The sequence below is a fragment of the Misgurnus anguillicaudatus genome, chromosome 7 (assembly GCF_027580225.2).
Source record: "Misgurnus anguillicaudatus chromosome 7, ASM2758022v2, whole genome shotgun sequence".
NCBI classification, from domain to species: Eukaryota; Metazoa; Chordata; class Actinopteri; order Cypriniformes; family Cobitidae; genus Misgurnus; species Misgurnus anguillicaudatus.
In genome coordinates this window covers 32,244,865-32,265,305 of record NC_073343.2, presented here as the reverse complement: position 1 = coordinate 32,265,305, position 20,441 = coordinate 32,244,865, and the positions used below count along the sequence as shown (strand labels likewise).

General features: G+C 34.7%; 1 protein-coding gene across 2 annotated transcripts in view; it reads left to right on the top strand.

Annotated features, from left to right (window-relative positions):
• Positions 1–19,031, top strand: part of kcnh1a (potassium voltage-gated channel, subfamily H (eag-related), member 1a) — a 71,466-nt gene extending 52,435 nt beyond the window's left edge. For both annotated transcript variants that reach the window (XM_055171396.2, XM_055171397.2), the window contains one exon: positions 12,328–19,031. In XM_055171396.2, the coding sequence (XP_055027371.2) occupies positions 12,328–13,179 (852 nt within the window). In that variant the 3' untranslated portion in view covers positions 13,180–19,031. The remainder of the gene's footprint in view (positions 1–12,327) is intronic.
• Positions 19,032–20,441: the final 1,410 nt, after the last annotated feature.

The window sequence follows — 20,441 nt, the reverse complement described above, 5'->3', positions numbered from 1 at the left end:
TCGAGACTACTCGAAAAAAGAAGTCACCGGCCGCCACTGGATCTTTGACTAACCATGCATAGAAACAACCAGCATAGGTTAAATTAGGATGTTAAAGTCTCATTATCTAATGATGAGATTTGGAGCATCATTCAATCTTTGACATGACCTTACTCAAGCCAATATTAAAGATATCAAGTTTATATTTTTCACTGAATATTCTTTACATTATATAGGATAATTTTTAAACCATGTTTTCACAGATGGGGCACATTTACGCAAACCATGCACGTAACAAGTCATTGGCGTCTTTTTCTGTTTTTTGATTATGAGCTTTGTTTCTACTGTACATCAGTCCTCCGCAGCTGCTTTAGTGCTTTAATAGCTCGTCCAATTTGTTTTGATTATGCGTGTTTGTGGTTGCCAAGGTAACGCTGAAAAATCCTCTTCAACGCACCGCTGCCGTGTCAACAGTCGCCAGTTATTTCGGCTTTGATTAAGGATACAGTTTATGCAGCTGTAGTGGTTAAATAACCCTCACATGCACCCACATGCGACTGTACGAAAGGACCTCGCGCATAAACATGCGTACGCAGAGGAATGCATGCATCTGAGGTTCTCAAAAATCATCATTGGTTTAAGTTCAGGTGGCGTGACACTGGTTTACTCAATATGCCCCTGCGTGACCCTGCGTACTGTGTGTGTCTGCGATGGTGCGAGTCAATCAGTCATCACTGAGGTATCAGATTCTGTGAACTGATGAGTGTGGTAAATCTGATCTGAGATCAGTGAAATAAAATCAGTCAGTCAGCATCTGGCACGTGGTGCACACGCCCACTACACGGCACATATACATCATAACGTTCAGATCATCTTAAACATCATGCATAATTTTTTATGCTAACTGGCTTCTGCCTACAGAAACATCCATTTAAGTGACTAGCATTTAGTTAAACATTTACATTAATGCATTTGGTAGACGCTTTTATCCAAAGTGCATTACAAGGTATACATTTTGGCAACGTGTGTTCCCGGCTGGATTCGAACCCATGACCCATGAACACAATGCTCAACCAATGAGCTATACAGGAGCATGATGCATAAATTAATCTAAGAGTTTGGCTTATAGTTTATTTATGCAGTGATGTGTAAGAAGAAAGTATGTTAAAAATGTACCAAACCGGTCCAAACATATGTGCACATCATTTCTACAGTATGTGAATAAAGCGTCAGTGAGTATTTGAGTATATACAGAGTTCAAACTGAGAGTTTATTGTTTAGTATATACTGGAGCGGAGCAAAAAAGAGAGAGAGAAATATAAGACAGGATACCGTACAGTCCTGCGCGTCTGGGTTTTTATTTCAGAGCGTGTTGAAGGGTTATGGGATTTTTTTTCCACTTGGATGCGCACGCGGTCGGCTTTTAGTTTGAATTATGAAACGGTGATGGGAGCGAGCGTCGAACACCTCCAACATCACACGCACACGTTTCTAACCATCCGAGTGCCACGGCAAGTTTCCCTGTTTGATGATGAGATATTTAGGGAGAAACGAATGAAACAAAGAGAATGAAAAAGATTTGAAAGCACACGAGGGTCATATGTGTGCATAAGTGTGAGAGATGCATGCCAACAGAGGAATTTAACAACACACCATTAGGAAATTGTGTGTGTGCGGATAATGTCACACTACTTGCACAACGTACACCTTTGTGTAATGCTTCAGCTTTTGTTATGTAATCTCTCTCTGCATGTCTGTTGTTTTTCTGTCTCGTATATCCTTCAAGGACAACAGTTTACAAAACAGCAAAAACTGTGACAGTCCTCTATACAGCACCTGCCTGCCTGTAAAATATCAGATCCATGCATACAGACTAAGTAGGATTTAGCTGTCAATTACCATAGAAATGAATAGGATTTGTTTCTTGTTTGTTAAAAAGAGACAACGTCGTTCCAATGATGCACTTGTAATGGAAATCTAAATTTTATTTGAAGGATGTGAAAGCATAAATAAGAACTGCGATTGTATTTTGTATATAAAATATGAATTATTCAGTGACAATAACTGAGCATCCGTTTGCTCTATGCTAGATGTGTTTGCTAAGCAGTTTCTTTTCTTCAAGGATTTTGAGAAAGTAATCCACGTTTTTATTTCATTCAAGATGGACTATTGCAACTCGTTCTAGGGAATAGTCGGACAACATTATCCCGTTTGATTTTATGTTAATTTTTGTTATTTGTCTTGTTTGTTTGTTATTTTTTAAGTATTAAGTTGTGGAAAGCACATTGGTCAACAGCCATTGTTTTTAAATTGTGCTATACAAATAAATTGTCATTTGACGTAAGACTACACTGTAAGAAAATTCAAGTTTTTGTTTTACTTTAAAAAATTAAGTTAAATAATATAATTTTTTATAAGTTATGTCAACTATATACTGGTCTAAAACTTAAAATGGTAGGTTAGATTGACTCGCATAACAAATCTGATCTGTTACATGTAGCATTTTTTTACAGTGTACTTTAAAAGAAGTGTTTCTGTAGCTCAGCTGGTAAAGCAATGAGTAATGCTGCGTTTACACCAGCTACGGTAAAGGCGGCAAGCGCGGGTGATTTACATGTTAAGTTAATGCAAAGACGCGATTACACGCGGATTATTATCCTGCGGATGCAGTGTTTCGCGCGAATTGAGCATTGCCGCGGGAAACGCGCAAGTTGAAAAATCTGAACTTCGGCGGAATTCCGAGACGCAGAAGGACCTTGCTGTAGTAGTGACGTGATAACAGGAAGCGAGCGGAGTGGCGAAGTCTCAGCGGTGTCGCAGAAGCCCCTCCCATGACGCGATTCTCCGCGTGAATTTAAAATGACTAGAATTTCACGCGCGAATGAACTCAAATGTTCAAGTATCCAACTATAGCGCGTTTTTGCCGCCTTTACCGCGCCTGGTGTGAACGCAACATTAGAAGTGGAAAGGTCATGGGTTGAATCGCAGGGAAAGCATAGAGAAAGTTTTAATTGTGTAAAGTTCAGCTTTATGCACAATGGGAAAACGAGATTCAATTCCATAGTGTACTTAAAGTGCTCTATTTTCGTGCACTTATTTTGTAGCGGAGAACGAGGACAAAAGAAACACGGGACGAAGTAACAAAGCGATTTTCTCAGAGCCCTGACTACATTTGGATTCCAAGCTAAAGTATGAAAGCATCTTTATCGCGTTATTTCGTCATCGTTTTGCGCGTAAAGGTCCAGAAAGCTGTTTTTGACCATGATAAGTACATTTCTAAAGTGGTATTTTTTTTTCTCGTTTTATGTGTTACAGTTCTGTTCAATCTACAGGTTATTAAGTGCTGTAACACACCCTGAAGTTTGACTTCTCAGAGTTTTTCAAAATAAAAGTAAATCGGGTTTAAATGTCAGGAGTTCCTGTCGGGACGAAAGTAACACTTGCTAGTTCTGTCCCGCTGCTAATACTGTTGAAAATTGATATTATTCTAATTTGATTTAATTTAATTTAATTGTTCATAGTACTGTTGAAATGTTATTCTCAACAATTTAAGTTTGTACTGTCAGGTTGCTTTTGAAACATTTGATGAAACCGAAATTGTAATTTTTAAATATTTTTTTGCAAAGATAAACAACAAAATATGTTTGCAGTTACATATTAACAAAGTCATAGTCATGTATATTTACTAAAAACTAGTGTAACACAAAAATCTATATGGTTGTGTTGTGTTACTTTTAAACAACCTGTGTGTTACTTTCGTCCCAGCTGACTGGGTCATATATATGTATATATATATATATATATATATATATATATATATATATATATATATATATATATATATATATATATATATATATATATATACATATACATATACATATACATATATATATATATATATATATATATATATATATATATATATATATATATATATATATATATATATATATATACATATATATATATATATATATATATATATATATATATATACATATATATACACATAACTATGACCTTGTTAATATGTAACTGCAAACATATTTTGTATTTTATCTTTGTAAAAAATATTGAAATGACATTTTTCATGTACAAACTTAAATTGTTTAGAATAAAACAAGTTTTCAACAGTTTGAACACTATGAAAATGAAATTAAATCTGTCAATGGGGTAAGCAAAAAAAATCTTGAACATTTTTCTTAAATACTAAATTCAAGAAAAAATAGTTTACCCCATCGACAGATTTTTTTGCTCGTTTTATGCACAAAATCACTTAAATTTTATGTTTTTGGTCTGGGAACTAGACTTATTTTCTTGGGTAATTTTGCTCATCAAGAAAAAGCATCTTAATTTAAGAATTTGTAGATATTTTTACTGAAAACAAGACAAAAATACTAAGATTTTTTTTCTTAAAAATCATTTTTTGCAGTGTTACTTTCGTCCCGTGTTACTTTTGCCCCAGTTCTCCCCAATACTAAAAATTATCTAAAGAACTTATTTGTGCCATTTTGAGACACCATGAACATGAACTAAAATGCACTTTTAACGTACTATCTCTGTATTAAAAATGTATTTAGTTAACACTTGCAAGACGGGTTCAAGATTATTACAAATGGTACCTAAATAAATTTTAGCACATTTTATTTCATGGTGTCTAAAAATAACAAAGATAAGTACACTTAGATTTTCTTAAGAAGTACTAAAGAAGAATTTTTAGTATATCAAGTACAAAATTAGTGTTCGAAAACTATGGAAGTGTACTTCTTTTTCACCTGGGGCTTTGTACTACATTAGAGTTGAAGTTAAAAATATACAGCTGATATATAGCAGATATACAAAGTTGTACTGTAGGTTTTTTTACTGTGCTTTTATTACATTTTACAACCTGAGAGATGAGTCGAAATTGTTTGTGTAAACTGACAGTCAGCAGAGCTTAAGCCTGAATGTTCCTTTAATTGGAGACATACAGTATTGTGCAAATGTCTTGCGCTACCATTAGATCTGTTGTTTTTGCAATGCTATAATGAGCATATATAATTATTTCTCAGTCTGTTTATTAGAATTCAACCAGATAATACAGGAAATTTGCATGCACTATTAAAAAACTGAATAAAATTATAAGCTAAAGTGTGTAGTGTTTACTATGAGCTCCTCTCAGGAACCTGCAGGATCTCTTAAATCTAAATAAAATATAATCCTTATTTTTAATAATCAAATGATTTCAGGACTTCAGTATCCAAGAGTTCAAGAAGTGTTTAATGCCAAGAAAGGTCAACACTAAATACAGACTTTTGCTAGATATTTTGTTCGGTTTTCACATTTTGTGTACATATTTGAAGAGTTTCGTTGCAAAACAAGATAACCACCGTTTTTTTAATTGTTCAGAAATCTGTTTTTTTTTGTGCATTCCAATTAATTTCAATGCAACTGCAGTTGGTTTGTTTTGATTTAAACCTTCATAACTTAAAAAATACAGCTAAGTAGCACCATAAAACAAAATAATAACATGATAACATAATAATAAACATGTTTTAACAAAAATGTTAAAAAATGGATTTATCTCGTTTTGCAACGAAACTCTTCATTTTCAGTATTTTCTGTTAATATAATAAATATGGTGGTCAATAAAACTGCTAAAACAACAAAGCTGGTGGTGGCTAAAACTTTTGCACAAAACTGAAAGTGTGGATTTATTTCCGGATTGGATTGTTACTCTGTTTGTGTGTCCAGGATGGGAATAGCAGCATTTTGGTCATTACTGTCCATCATACCTTAACACACAAACTGTACTTTAAGGACACAAGACCCTTGACATCTTTGAGAAGAGCAATCTGCCGAATCTGTCGACCTGATATTCTCTCGTTCCCCTAAGGTTTTCCGAGCGAGCGGGATATTTCTCCGCCTGCTGCCAAATACGATGAGTTTTCCAGGGTTCAATTACAGAGAAACATCAGATTCAGATGGAAAGTGGCAATATGACAAATCCGAGAGCGTATTAAACTCCAAATGAAATGATTTTGTGTAAGACATGATGGGTAAATGCCCAATGTGCTCCGTCTCTATCTTGTACACATTGCTTAAAAATCATTTTGCAATGGATAAACTCGAGAATGAAATGGAATGAGATTGAGAAGCATCAGACACACACACACACATACACACACACACACACACACACACACACACACACACACACACACACACACACACACACACTCACAGTTTTATATAATCTTACTGCTGAATTACAACATAAGTAGGGGTGCTGCAGATTAATTGCAAAAAAAATGTAATTGCAAATTATAGTTTATGGTTGTAGTATAGTTTATAAAATGTCATTCAGAGTGTATATTTACTAGACTAGCAGTGACTAGCAGAGTGATGAGATCTCATTGATTTCAATGGACGCTTGGTGACTTCCGGCGACAGTGGCCGTTTGTGACTAAATGGGGCATGTCCAGTCGCGTGAAAGTTGAGAAAAGTTTAACTTTATGCAAATAACAAGTGAATTTCATGTCATCAGTCTTATACGGCAAAATAATAAATTTCTTTGGCCAAAAATATATTTTAAATATATGCTAAATACATTTTATAGAAAGTAATGCTCAATTAAATATATTTTTGAATTTGGAAATATATTTAGTTTTAACCTTGTATAAAAATGTATTTCAAGGGCAAGCAAATACATTTGTAATTTTACATCCCATATGGCAAAAATGTATTCTTTGCCAAAATATATTTGAAATATATCTTAAATAAGTAATTTTATAAAGTATCTTTTTGAAGTTAAAAATATATTTAATTTTAACCTTTTCAAAACTGTTCACATGTTCGGAATATAAATAATGTTTTCTTCCATTGCAACGTCACATGAATATATTTCCTTGGATTGACATATATGGATGGAGGGCTAAATATATATTTTTGAAGCTTTACTATATATATATTTAAAAATATACAAAAAATTGTCCATAAAATATTTTGATATTTTGAATATTTTGATGAAAAATATATTGTTGTAAACATTCCAAAATATATTTTAAATAGATTTAAAAATATAAAAAAATGGGCAAAAATATATTTTGACATATTTTTTGCTGTATGGTCACTGGAGTGGATGGTACTCATCATTTATGACGACCAGATTTTGAAACGCCTTTTAAAGACCTAATTGAAATGTACAACACACAGCGAGAAAGTTGTTGATAGATATAAAAAAGCGAGTAAAGCTTGTAGATTTAGCTTTTGGGGCAGTGTCCCTGGTTCGAATCCGCCTTTTGCCGACCTCGCTGATTTCCCGTTTCCTATCATACATCGCATTAAATATCCTTTTTTGAAAATGTTTGAAAATAAAGTGTTTAGTAAAATTAAAGTATTTATTGGGTAGGGGTCTGTGTAGTGAGGGCTTTTATTCTCCCAAATAATGCAGCATTCATTTAATCCAGAGGTTAAGTCTAACGTCATGCGCCGCTTCTGGGCCAAACCGCTTACAGATATAATAGAGAATTAACAAAAAAAATCACGGCTATAATACCCTCGTATCATGTTGAAAAACTACCAAAAACACACCGATCCTAATTTTTATCTCCAGACATGGATTTATGGGCGTGGATTTTTTTGAATTATTAATATATTGCTGTCTTTTATTCTGGAAGCCCGAGACTGCAGTTTACACGTGAGTTTATAAAATTTTCGCTCAAATAGTGCACATAAATGGAGCTGGAAACGGTATTCCTTATGTTATGACTTAACAAGTGGATAACGTGAGCCTGGAGACTGCACTGTAAGTTTATAAAATTTTCGCTTAAATGTGTGATATGAATAAATAGTGCTCATAATCGGCTTTTTAAATAATATTCTCTATTGAAATGAGTGGAGGTTTGGACCCGGAAACCGTATTCCTTACATCATCACTTAACAACCGGATAATTGTAATAATAAATCCTTCACACTCTTTTTATTATTCCATCCTGTTAATGCACAAAAATACTGAGGTGCAAATAGCATCTGCCAATATAAAGTATAGATAACTGCGAAGGCCGCACCCATACGTACCCTCATCATAACTTATTTAGCGAACTGTGTAGACATGCAAAGAAAGACTTGAAACGGATTATTAATTTAGATAGGATTTTAAAGATGTACAGTGGTCAGGACCTCGGTGACGTCATAACTGCATGGTTACAGCAATACACAAAGAACACAAGAAGTCTGAAGACAGCGACTATTTAGCATATTGTGTGCATGTGTCTCTTGAATTAGGAGAAGATTACTTTCAAACCCCTGAACACATAAACTTTATGCAGGTACTTAAGCTTAAAAGGAGCGGATTATAATGACAATAAAAGTGGAATTTGAAAGTTCTTATGAGACGGAGATAATTACAGGTTATCTCCATTTCTGATTATTCTCATCTGCTAAATGTGTGTGCGCGTGTGTTCCTGTTCTTTTTCCAGACAGATTGTCAGTACAGGTGTCTGTGCACTTTGTCCTCTTTAATGAATATTTAGTACAAAATATGAATATTAAAATATTAAAGATGAGGTCATATTCAAATACACTGTCCAGCTTTGACTTGTGACAGAAACAAACCGTCTTAAAGGTCCCGTTCTTTCTGTGTTTTTGAAGCTTTGATTGTGTTTGCAGTGCGCAATATAACTATCATAAAATTTCATCACATATTTTGAAATTACGAACCACACACATGACGGGCTACATACATGTTGTGATGAACTTCGCATCGAGCGCCCTGGATATGAGTGAAAGCTTGGACCCAGATACGTCTCAAATTAAGTGGATAGCAGATTCACTATTTTGTCGGCTCTTGATTGGTCGAGAGGTTGTGTCACATGTGCTGTTGGGTGGTTTGAGAGTCTTCAGAATAATGAAATGACAAATTGGACTCCCTACAGTCTCGTGGACTTTACGCACACGTGCACATGAAGACAAGAGACGTCCACATCAAGTGCACCATTTGGGACGCAGCCAGGGAGACACAAACAGGAAAAGGAAATGGAGAGAGTAGGGCAACTCTGTGTATCGTTTTCCCATTGAGGATTTGAGTAACGGAGACGCACGTGCCTTCAAAATCTCTGGCCTAAGTGCAGATGAATATTTCTCCTCTTTGAGGGTTTCCTTCAGTCAGGCTTGCAAACACTTATACATAAGAGAGTTGACTCTGGGAATCTGTTCAATAAAAGCCTTCAACTCTGAAATATGCATGAGCTTTAATAAATAAGTCAGGCACTTAGAACATCTCACAAAATTCAGGAAACTGAACACAGAGGTCCAGGATTGTGAGTGATGGTCTAGACCTTTGTGTTTAGATGCCGGTGATGGGTTGACAAAATTTCGACTGACACTAAAGTCTGGATCGTTTGTTTGCTTAATGTAAAGTGTTTTATTTGATATTTTAGCTAGAGGAAAGCATCTTTAATTGAAAGTGTACAGTATGATTTTGACCTGTGGTGTCCACCATGGTGCCCACGGGCATCAGGTTGCCCGCCAAAGCACACTCTATTAATAGCCTAAATTTTAATATTGATTTATTGCATATTTTTTATATTAGCTTGGCTTCTTTAATGCAGGGGTGCGCTGGGAAAGAACTAATTTTTAGCAAGTGTTACAACTAACCCCCTGCCTGTTACAATGAACCCCACCTATGGGTTAAGTTGTAACGTTTGCACTTCTGTCACGTTTGGTGTAATTGTCCAAGAATGGTAAGTAATAGAAACAAACTTCAAATGTTCATTTGTAGCAGACATGTGTGTGTTGATTGTGTAAAAATATATTGAATCAAACTCAAATATTTTTTGAATGATTGAGCCAAAACCAAAAAGTGTTAGGTTATGCCCCGCTCTCCCTATGTTAACATTTTAAATAAGGATAAAACAAGTAAAATAAAATCAACGAGTACAACAAAAAAGTAGCCCTCCAGATCGTTTTATCAATTGTGGTAGCCTTGCTCACAAAATGTTGGAGACCCCTGATTTACCCTGTCTGTAGGAAATAAAAAGATTTGACATTTGTATGTCTTCAAAAAGAATGGTCCAAAAATAGTCCCCAGCCGTCACTAGTGCTGCACCCTTTCAAAAAGGTCATATTAGTACCTCAAAGGTAGCGAATGTATACAAATCTCGACCTAAATAATACATGTTAGCACCTTTTTGAAGGCTAGCACCCCATTGACAGCTTTTTCATTACAAATATGATGAATAGAGATGCTGGTATTGATTTAAGGGGTTAATACAGCTGCTGAGACTGCAGTGTGAAGTCTCTGTACTTAGTTGTAAAGTTGATGACTCCACGTTGACTCAAGGATTTGTGAGATGGATCGATGATAACTGTGTGCATAATAAGAAGCTTTGCATCTTCACGATGTCTGTCAAGGCTATAACATATGGATGCGGTTTATAGTTTGAAAGCCGGCCAGGTGCTTTCATATGGGAAGCACTGCAGCTTTGTGATCACGTTTTTATTATTTAATTCTTAATTGTGAAACGCAAATACTAATCTGATTAATCTTTTTTTGAATAGGTGCTTTCATCTGAATGCAGTTTTAAAACCTTCTCAATAAAGTTGCGCTACAGCCATATATATTGCCAATGTTGAAAATAATCTAACTTTCAAACTTTAAGTCTTTTGTAGTCTATTTCACCTTGTCTAAGTGTTTTTGATCTTCTGTAAACGGTGTCTAAGGTCTGCTTATTTATTTACAAATTTTAAGTGATTTTGTGGATAAAACAAGCAAAAAAAAAAAATAATTCTTCCATTGGAATAAGCTAAATTTTCTTGATTTTTTTCTTGAATTTAGTGTTCAAGTGTAAAAAATAGATTTTTTGCTTGCCCCATTGGCAGATTTTTTTGCTTTTTTATGCACAAAACCATTTAAATTTGATAGTTTTGGTCTAAAAACTAAACTTATTTACTTGGGTCGTTTTGCTCATTTTTTTTGCAGTGTACAATAAGGCTGTATTTGTTAACATTAATAAATGCATTAGCTTACATAAACTAACAGTGAGCAATATAGTTTTACAGCATTTATTAATCTTTGTTGATGTTAGTTGATTGTGCATTATTAACAGAAATGTTAACAGTTACAACTTTTGATTTTAGAAATGAAATTAATGCTAAAATTTACACACTGCAAAAAATTATTTTCAAGAAAAAAATTCTTAGCATTTTTGTCTTGTTTTCAGTAAAAATATCTTTTATATATTTTTAAAAATATATTTTTTTTAAATTAAGATGCTTTTTCTTGATGAGCAAAACGACCCCAAAAAATAAGTCTTGTTTTTAGACCAAAGATGTCAAATTTGAGTGATTTTGTGCATAAAACAAGCAAAAAAATCTGCCAATGGGGTAAGAAATTTTTTCTTGAATTTTTCTTGAATTTAGTGTTTAAGAAAATTTTTTAGATTTTTTGCTTACCCCATTGGCAGATTTTTTTGCTTGTTTTCTGCACAAAATCACCTAAATTTGATATTTTTGGTCTAAAAACTAGACTTATTTTCTTGGGTCGTTTTGCTCATCAAGAAAAAGCATTTGAATTTAAGAATTTTTAGATATTTTTTACTGAAAACAAGACAAAAATACTAAGATTTTTTTTTTTTAAAATTATTTTTTGCAGTGCATGGAGTAATATTACACAGCAAAAAATGATTTTCAAGAAAAAAATCTTAGTATTTTTTTCTTGTTTTCAGTGAAAAATATCTAAAAATGAAGATGCTTTTTCTTGATGAGCAAAACCCAAGAAAATAAGTCTAGTTTTTAGACCAAAAATATAAAATGTAAGTGATTTTCTGCATAAAACAAGTAAAAAAAAAAAAATCTGCCAATGGGGTAAGCAAAAAAATCTTGAACATTTTTCTTAAACACAATTTGCTCACCTCATTGGCAGATTTTTTTGCTTGTTTTATGCATAAAATCAATTAAATTTGATATTTTTGGTCTAAAAACTAGACTTAATTTTTTGGGTTATTTTGCTCATCAAGAAAAAGCATCTTAATTTAATTTTTTTTTAGATATTTTTACTGAAAACAAGACAAAAATACTAAGATTTTTTTCTTGAAAATAATTTTTTGCAGTGAAATAAATGCTGTTGAAGTATTGCTCATTGTTAATTCATGTTAGCTAATGCGTTAATTAATGTTAACAATTTTAACCTTGTTTAAAAGTGTTATCAAAATCTCTTATACAGAGTGTCCTTAACAACACAATTTAAACACAGTAAAAATAAAAGTTTTAAGGTACAGAGTAACAAAATTTCCAAAAATACTGCACCTTTATAAAATATGTAGTTGTGCGCATGTTTCTCTAAACTAACCCTGCGTGTCTTTTCAGCTTGTGTTCAGAAAGATCAGTGATGTGAAGCGTGAGGAAGAGGAGAGACTGAGGAGGAAGAACGAAGCCCCGCTGAATCTCCCGCCTGATCATCCCGTCCGCCGTCTGTTCCAGCGTTTCCGCCAGCAGAAAGAAGCCCGACTCGCTGCGGGGCAATCCAATCCCAACGACCCTGATCTCGAGAAGGGTCACATTCACAACGAGGTCATCAGTCAAGATGTCGTCGCCACCACGAGCATCGTCACGGTAACGGAAAGCCCAGCCACGCCCATCCCTTCACACACGAGCAAAAACCACACCCTGGGTCTGTTCGACCAGGCGAAGCTCAGCGCCCCCGCCCCAACCGCCCCTCGGTCGTCCGAGCCGCGCGCACGGGGTTGGGCCAGGTTCAGGGAGAGCGTTGCTAAGCCGGAAGGCTGGGGAAACGTTCCCAAAGCGGAATCTATGGAGACGCTTCCCGAGCGGAGCGGCTCCAGCAAGTCGGAGCCTAGCGGACTGAAAAAGACGGACTCGTGCGATAGCGGCATCACCAAAAGTGACCTACGGCTGGATGAGGGCGGAGCTCGGACGCCTGGCGACCACAGCCCGATCCAGCCGGATGGGAAGGCTCCCCTAATACCCCCAATCCCGACTATTCCCGAACATACGCTTCACGCCTCGCTCCTCGAACTACGCAGTGAACTCAAAGAGGAGTTGACGGCCCTCGGAAACCGTATGGTTGCCTTGGAGACGCAGGTCGCAGAGGTGTTGAGGTTGCTGAGGAGCAGAAAGACTTCAAGCTCTCCCGTCTCGCTCTTTCAGATATCGCGACCGACATCACCAGATACGGACAAGGAGGACATCTTTCCTTGAAGATATACTCTTCTCAAAAAGCAGAAGGAATGTGTTTCTGTAAGAGACACATCCGTGCCAGCATGACATGTGTGTGAGATAACGTCGTGTATAGGAGAGGAAGATGTCTTATCCCAAGGCATCTGCGATACCAAAGTGGTGCTGTGTAAGCCGTCACGCAGCCACACTTTGTGTTGATCTGCTCCCTGTTTTAGTCCTGAGGGGCTGACAGACAGAGACTTCTTGCCTCAGGGCCGACTCTGACTGAAGGTTGTCATGGCGACGCACCGTCCCCAAATGCAACTGCGGGCCCTTCAACATCCCACTTATGTAGCAAGTCTTCCTCTTTTTCTCTCCGTCTGTCTCTCTCATACACACACGTCACGCTCCTGTCTCCGCTCTGCATATTTTAGACTGAGCAGACCAGTCTTTCTGGTATTGAGATCCATTCTGCACCATCCTCACAGAGCTTTGCATCTTGCCCGAATGTGTGGCGATGCGGGCAGGTATGGATCTGAGCTGCTAGCCAAAGGAATGGAGGATCAGTCTGAAGATGCAGAGTGTCACAGGAGATTCCCGAGATCTGAATCCCCAGGTAGCTTCCAGGGAATCAGTTTAAATAAATGTGTACAATGACAAATCAAATATCATCCCCAGAGTTGTACACTTGAAGGTTTTCGCAGACACTAATGAGATCTGCAGGGGTTTTGAGGCGTATTATCAAATCACTGTTATGGACCCTGTACGTGAGGTACGTCAGGGCTTCGACGTACCCCACAACACACAGCTATCATCAGAGGTCAGCAACCAATAGGGTCAAAGGTGAAATACAACTGTAGCTTGATGCTTGGCTCTTTAAAGTGCAATGCATTGAGGAACGCTCTTGACCTGCGGGCTGACGCGTCTATAATGAATATCTTCAAACAGTAAGCATCACTTAAGAGTTTACGAGTGACTTTTGGGGTCGCAGTGGCCAAGTTTTATAACAGAGAGGAAAGAATATATTAATGGTGGTGTTGTTGATTTATCGATGATTGGGTCTTCCAGAAAGCGCACAAACTTATTGTCATGGGCGCACTATTGCTATTACTGTAGCTTTGTTTTCTTAAATGAAACCATGAACACATCATCAATGGTTAAAATGATCACAGTACATGTAACGCACAGTTATGTGCAATTCTTCTCATTACTGCACACATGGAAATACATACAAAATCTCAGGAATGCTCAAGTCTGATTGGTTGGAGGAAGTGATAGTCACTAACCCCAGTCTCCACCAAAATTAATACATATATATATGTAATCTTATAGATTGTATGAATGTGAGCTCAAAACTTGACTTTGTGCTGATTGTAAATGATGGGCTGCAGAAAGACAAACAGACACAGATGGAGAGTCGTGAGCATTAACATATTGTGTGAAATGGAAATGTGTTAGATGAGTGGTTAAGCTCTGTTGTGTGATGTTCTCAGGTTAGAAAGGTCATTATCAGGTCCACAGGAGATGTGCTGAGGTTAGTATCATCACACTGTCATCTGCTTCACCATCACCTGAGAACACAACACCAACACGAGCAGAGGGAGATTACTGAAAAAAACACTCCCATGAATGTCAAAACTATAGCTTTTAAAGTCATATCAAAGATCATATCAAATCACATTTATATGTATGACAAAACAAATAAAGAAAGAAAGAAAGAAAGAAAGAGAGAGAGAGAGAGAGAGACAGAAAAAAAGAGAGAAAGAGAAAAGGAAGACAGAGAGAATGAAAGAGAGACAAAGAAAAAAGGAATGAGAGAAAAAATTAAGACAGAGGGAAAGAAAGAAGGAATGAAAGGGAGACAAAAAGAAAGAAGGAACGATAGACATAAGAAAGCTAGATGAAAGAAATAAAAAATGAAATGATAGACATCATAAAGAATGAAAAAACAAATATAGACATAAGAATGAAAGAAGGGTGGACGTAAGAATTAAAGAGTGAGAAATGTCTATATTTCTTTCTTTCTCTCACTCTTTAATTCTTATGTCTATTTTTTTTCTTTATTTCTTATGTATATTTTTCTTACTTTCTTATGTATACTTTTTCTTTCTATGTCTATTTCTTTCTTTCTTTCTTATGTCTGTATTTTTATTTCATTCTTTCTTATGTCTATCTTTCTATTTTTCATTCTTTCTTTTTGTCTCCCTGCCCTTCGTTCATCTTTCTTTCTTTCTTATGTCTATTTTTCTTACTTTCTTATGTCTACTTTTTTCTTTCTTATGTCTATTTCTTTCTTTCTTTCTTATGTCTGTATTTTTTATTTCATTCTTTTTTATGTCTATCTTTCTATTTTTCATTCTTTCTTTTTGTCTCCCTGTCCTTCCTTCATCTTTCTTTCTTATGTCTTTTTAGTTTTATATATCTTATAAACATAAGAAAGAAATATAGACATAAGAAAAAACAGACATAAGAAAGAATGAAATATAGACATAAGAAAGAAAGATAGACATAAGAAAGAATGAAAGATAGACATAAGAAAGAACAAAAATAGACATAAAAAAGAAAGAACGATAGACATAAAAAAGAATGATAGAAAAAAGAAAGAAAGAAAGATAGACATAAAGAAAGAAAGAACATAGACATAAGAAAGAAAGACAGATAGACATATGAAAGAATGAACGATAGACATAAGAAAGAATGAAAGATAGACATAAGAAAGAACAAAAATAGACATAAAAAAGAAAGAACGATAGACATAAAAAAGAAAGAACAATAGAAAAAAGAAAGAAAGATAGACATAAAGAAAGAAAGAACATAGACATAAGAAAGAAAGACAGATAGACATAAAAAAGAAAGAACGATAGACATAAAAAAGAAAGAACAATAGAAAAAAGAAAGAAAGATAGACATAAAGAAAGAAAGAACATAGACATAAGAAAGAATGAAAGATAGACATAAGAAAGAAAGATAGACATAAAGAACATAGACATAAGAAAGAATGAAAGATAGACGTAAGAAAGAATGAAAGATAGACATAAAAAAGAATGAAAGATAGACATAAGAAAGAATGAACGATAGACATAAGAAAGAATGAAAGATAGACAAAAGAAAGAATGAAAGATAGACATAAGAAAGAATGAACGATAGACATAAGAAAGAATGAAAGATAGGCTGAATCCCAGACCGCCTACTTCCATACTATATAGTATGTAAAAAGCGCTACTTTGCGTACTGTGTAGTGTGGAGGTAGGCGGTTTGGGATTCAGCCACAGACAAAAGAAGGAATGAAAGATAGACATAGGAAGGAATGAACGATAGACATAAGAAAGAAAGATAGACACAAGATGTGTAGACATATTTAATTCTTTCTTATGTCTATCTTTCGTTCTTTTTTCTTTCATATGTCTATCTTTCTTTCTTATGTCTATTTTCTTTTTTCTTTTGTCTACCTTTTTCTTCCATTATTTCTTATATCTTTGTCTCTTCGCTGACTCTTTTTTTTCTTTACTCTTTCTTTCTTTGTTTTTCTCACTCTTTCTTTTTTCATTTCTTCTTATGTCTATATTTCTAAGAAAGAAACAAAGATAAATAGACGAAAGGAGAAAGGAAAAAAGAAAGAAAGAATAAAAAGAAAAGGATATAAGAAATAATGGAAGAAAAAAGATAGACAAAAGAAAGAATGAAAGGAAGAAATATAGACAGAAAGAATGAAAGAAAGATAGATATTTGAAAGAAACAAAGACAGAAGGAAATAGTGAGAGAAAGATAGATATTTGAAAGAATGACAGAAAGAAAGATAGACAAAAGAAAAAATAAAAGAAAGACAGACAGACATGAAGCTATTAGTGAAGCATCAAGCTTCTCATTATTCTCCCTAAATGATTTATTTCTGTTGTAAAACACAAAATCTTGTCACAGTCTAAAGAACTTCCTCAGTTTCACCAGGAATAAAAAACCTGATACCCCTGAGAGATGATTATCTCCATTCTGTCAGCAGAACACCGCTGATGAAATGATCAAATTCCCATTAAATGTTGTTTTTGCATCACAGCATGTTTTCTACACAGTGCCATCCTAATTATGTTTAATATTATGGATCATTTGCTTACTCGAATACTTCAAATACTGAGCAAATATTGAAAACGGTTCCCCGTTCGTACCCGGAGGCATAACTTTATTTTTTATTAATCTTTAACAGAGCAACCAAGAATTGATTTTAAATAAGACGTATGAATGTTACAATAACATTAATAACAATACTGCCGCGCAAACTCATGTCAACTGGAATGTAATGGCTGAATCTTAAGCAATAAACATTGCTGCTGTATTGCCACCGATTATTCCTGTCACGCTTCTTTGAGCCCAATATGACATTTAATCTGAAAAACATGATGTAATAACAACATTACGGAAAAACAAGCGGCCACTTGCAGCCCGTATGTCACTGCATGCCTCTGCAGCACACAGCAATAACAGTTATAGTCAAAATACAACTAAAGACAACGCACTTTTCCCATAGAGTAAGACAGCTAAAGAGGATTGTACAGTAGCTAGAATAGCTTAGGCAGCGTGAGATGTACAGCCCGCATGTTTTACTTCAGGACTTCTGAACTCTCTGCAGGTATTTGTTACCATCCGACGATTTGAACGGCATGGCTTGATTTGCACTTAAAATAAGGTTAAGACATGCATGGTCAATAAAAGAAAAACTAAATTACCATTTAAAAGAAAGTACTCCTCTACTGCACGAGTATATAATCTCTTGCCTCTGACCCCGTACAGAGCTAATGGATTCGCTCTTTGTATCAGACCTGTCTGATTTCTGGTGGGCGAGTCTGAATTTGCATTTAGTATGGGAAAATTAAGCTTCAATAATATTAGACACAGATACGATGTCGAAACTTTCTAAAGTGTGGAGAACCAAAGTATGATGTCATCATATGTACATTTTTATTTATTTATTTCAAAATGTAAACTGAAATTTTGTCATTATTAGTCGCCTCCATGTTGATCTAAAACTGAATGAATTTTTCTAAACACAAATCAAGACAATAAAAGCACATAAAGACATTTAAATTAGGGATGCACCAATGTATCGGCCGATAATCTGTAAATATCGGTAGGTATCGGTTGAGCAATCTGCCATTTTTCTCACTATGGGACAGAAAAACGTGGATGGATACTGTGGGACTATTCTGAATTAAGGGATAATTCAGAGTGTCATCTGCCGATACCGATTAATACCGATATATCGGCACAGATTTTTTTTGTATCGGTACATCCTTACTTTAAATCTTAAACTTTTGCCTGTTCCACATGGCTTCAACATTAAAATACAGCACACAAAATGCATAAACTAATATGTTAGCTATAAACTCTTTATAAACATCCTTACAGAAAGAAAGTCATACAGGTTTGAAGCGACATGAAGCGACACTTTGGGTGAATTATTTATTTACCAACATGATTACAGACTAGTTACAATAAAATAAAAAACTTGTCATTGGTTTTATTTAAAGCCTAAACACACAGTCACGCACACATCATATCAGTTTGTGTGTTTAGGCGTGTATGTATATGTATGAATATCAAGTTGTACAGTACAGTACAGTATTTTGGGAAAGAAGGAATGAGTTTATTTTTGAAATTCTTAACACTGATACTGAACTTAAAGTGAGGCGTGCTGTTATACATCACACTGCAGGGTCTGTATGAACCAGAGGTCCCACTATGGGTCGAACAACCCTAATTAAAAACTTTAAGACTGCAGTGTTTTGAAGAGAGCATGGTCATTATTCACTGACTTCAACATGGATTTTCAACTACTGTAAAGCACAAAGTTTGTAAAGTTGCTGTAAAATATTATTTATGATAATAAAATATTTTATATACAACTTTTGCATTTACTCGCTTTTGTGTCGGATGGATGTTTTTTTTTCTTTAAAGGTCCCATATTATGCAAAATCCACTTTTACAAGATGTTTAGAGATAAGTGTGTATTGGCAGTGTGTGAAAACAACCACCCTACAATGAAAATAACATCCACCCTCTTCTTTTTTAATCCTCTTTAAACCAGAGCGGTCTCATTAGACATGCTGTTTTGATTCTCCTGTTAATGTGATGTCACACTGATAAAGCCCTGCCCACAGCCACTCAATGACCTGTTAACTTTATCATACCTGTCAACCTTCCCGTTTTTCCGGAGATTCTCCTGTGTTTTACCATTCTTTCTCACCATCATTCAGTTTAAATAATTTTCCGTATTTCTCCCGTATTTTTTAGATTTCGCGCAGTAGCGTGCACTGCAAAAAATGAGTTTCTTACTTAGTATTTTTGTCTTGTTTTCAGTACAAATATACAAACATCTTTAAATCAAGATGTATTTTCTTGATGAGCAAATTTACCTTAGAAAATAAAAAAAATAAAAAAATCTTAGTATTTTTGTCTTCTTTTTAGTAAAAATATCTTAAAATTCTTAAATCAAGATGCTTTTTCTTGATGAGCAAAACCCAAGAAAATAAGTCTAGTTTTTAGACCAAAAATTTCACATTTAAGTGATTTTGTGCATAAAACGAGCAAAAAAACCTGCCAATGCGGTAAGCAAATTTTTCTTGAATTTAGTGTTTAAGAAAAATGTTCAGGATTTTTTGCTTACCCCACTGGCAGATTTTTTTTTGCTCGTTTTATGCACAAAATCACTTAAATTTTATATTTTTGGTCTAAAAACTAGATTTATTTTCTTGGGTCGTTTTGCTCATCAAGAAAAAGCATCTTAATTTAAGAATTTTTCGAATTTTTTTCTTGAAAATCATTTTTTGCAGTGTGGGCAGACATGCACACTGCAAAAAATTACTTTCTTACTTAGTATTTTTTTATTGTTTTAAGTAAACATATCTACAAATTAAATAAAGATGCATTGTCTTGATGAGCAAAATTACCTAAGAAAATAAGTCTAGTTTTTAGAAAAAAATTCAAATTTAAGTTAATGTGTGCTTAAAACAAGCAGAAAAAACTGCCAATGAGATAAGAAAATTTTTCTTGAATTTAGTGTTTATGAAAAAAGTAAACATTTCAAGATTTTTTTTTCTTATTCCATTGGCAGATTATTTTGCTCGTTTTATGCACAAAATCACTTAAATGTGAAATTTTTGGTCTAAAAACTAGACTTATTTTCTTGGGTTTTGCTCATCAAGACAAAGCATCTTGATTCAAGAACCCCAAGACATTTCTACTAAAAAGAAGACAAAAATACTAAGATTTTTTTTCTTGAAAACCATGTTTTGCAGTGGTAATGGTAATAAAGT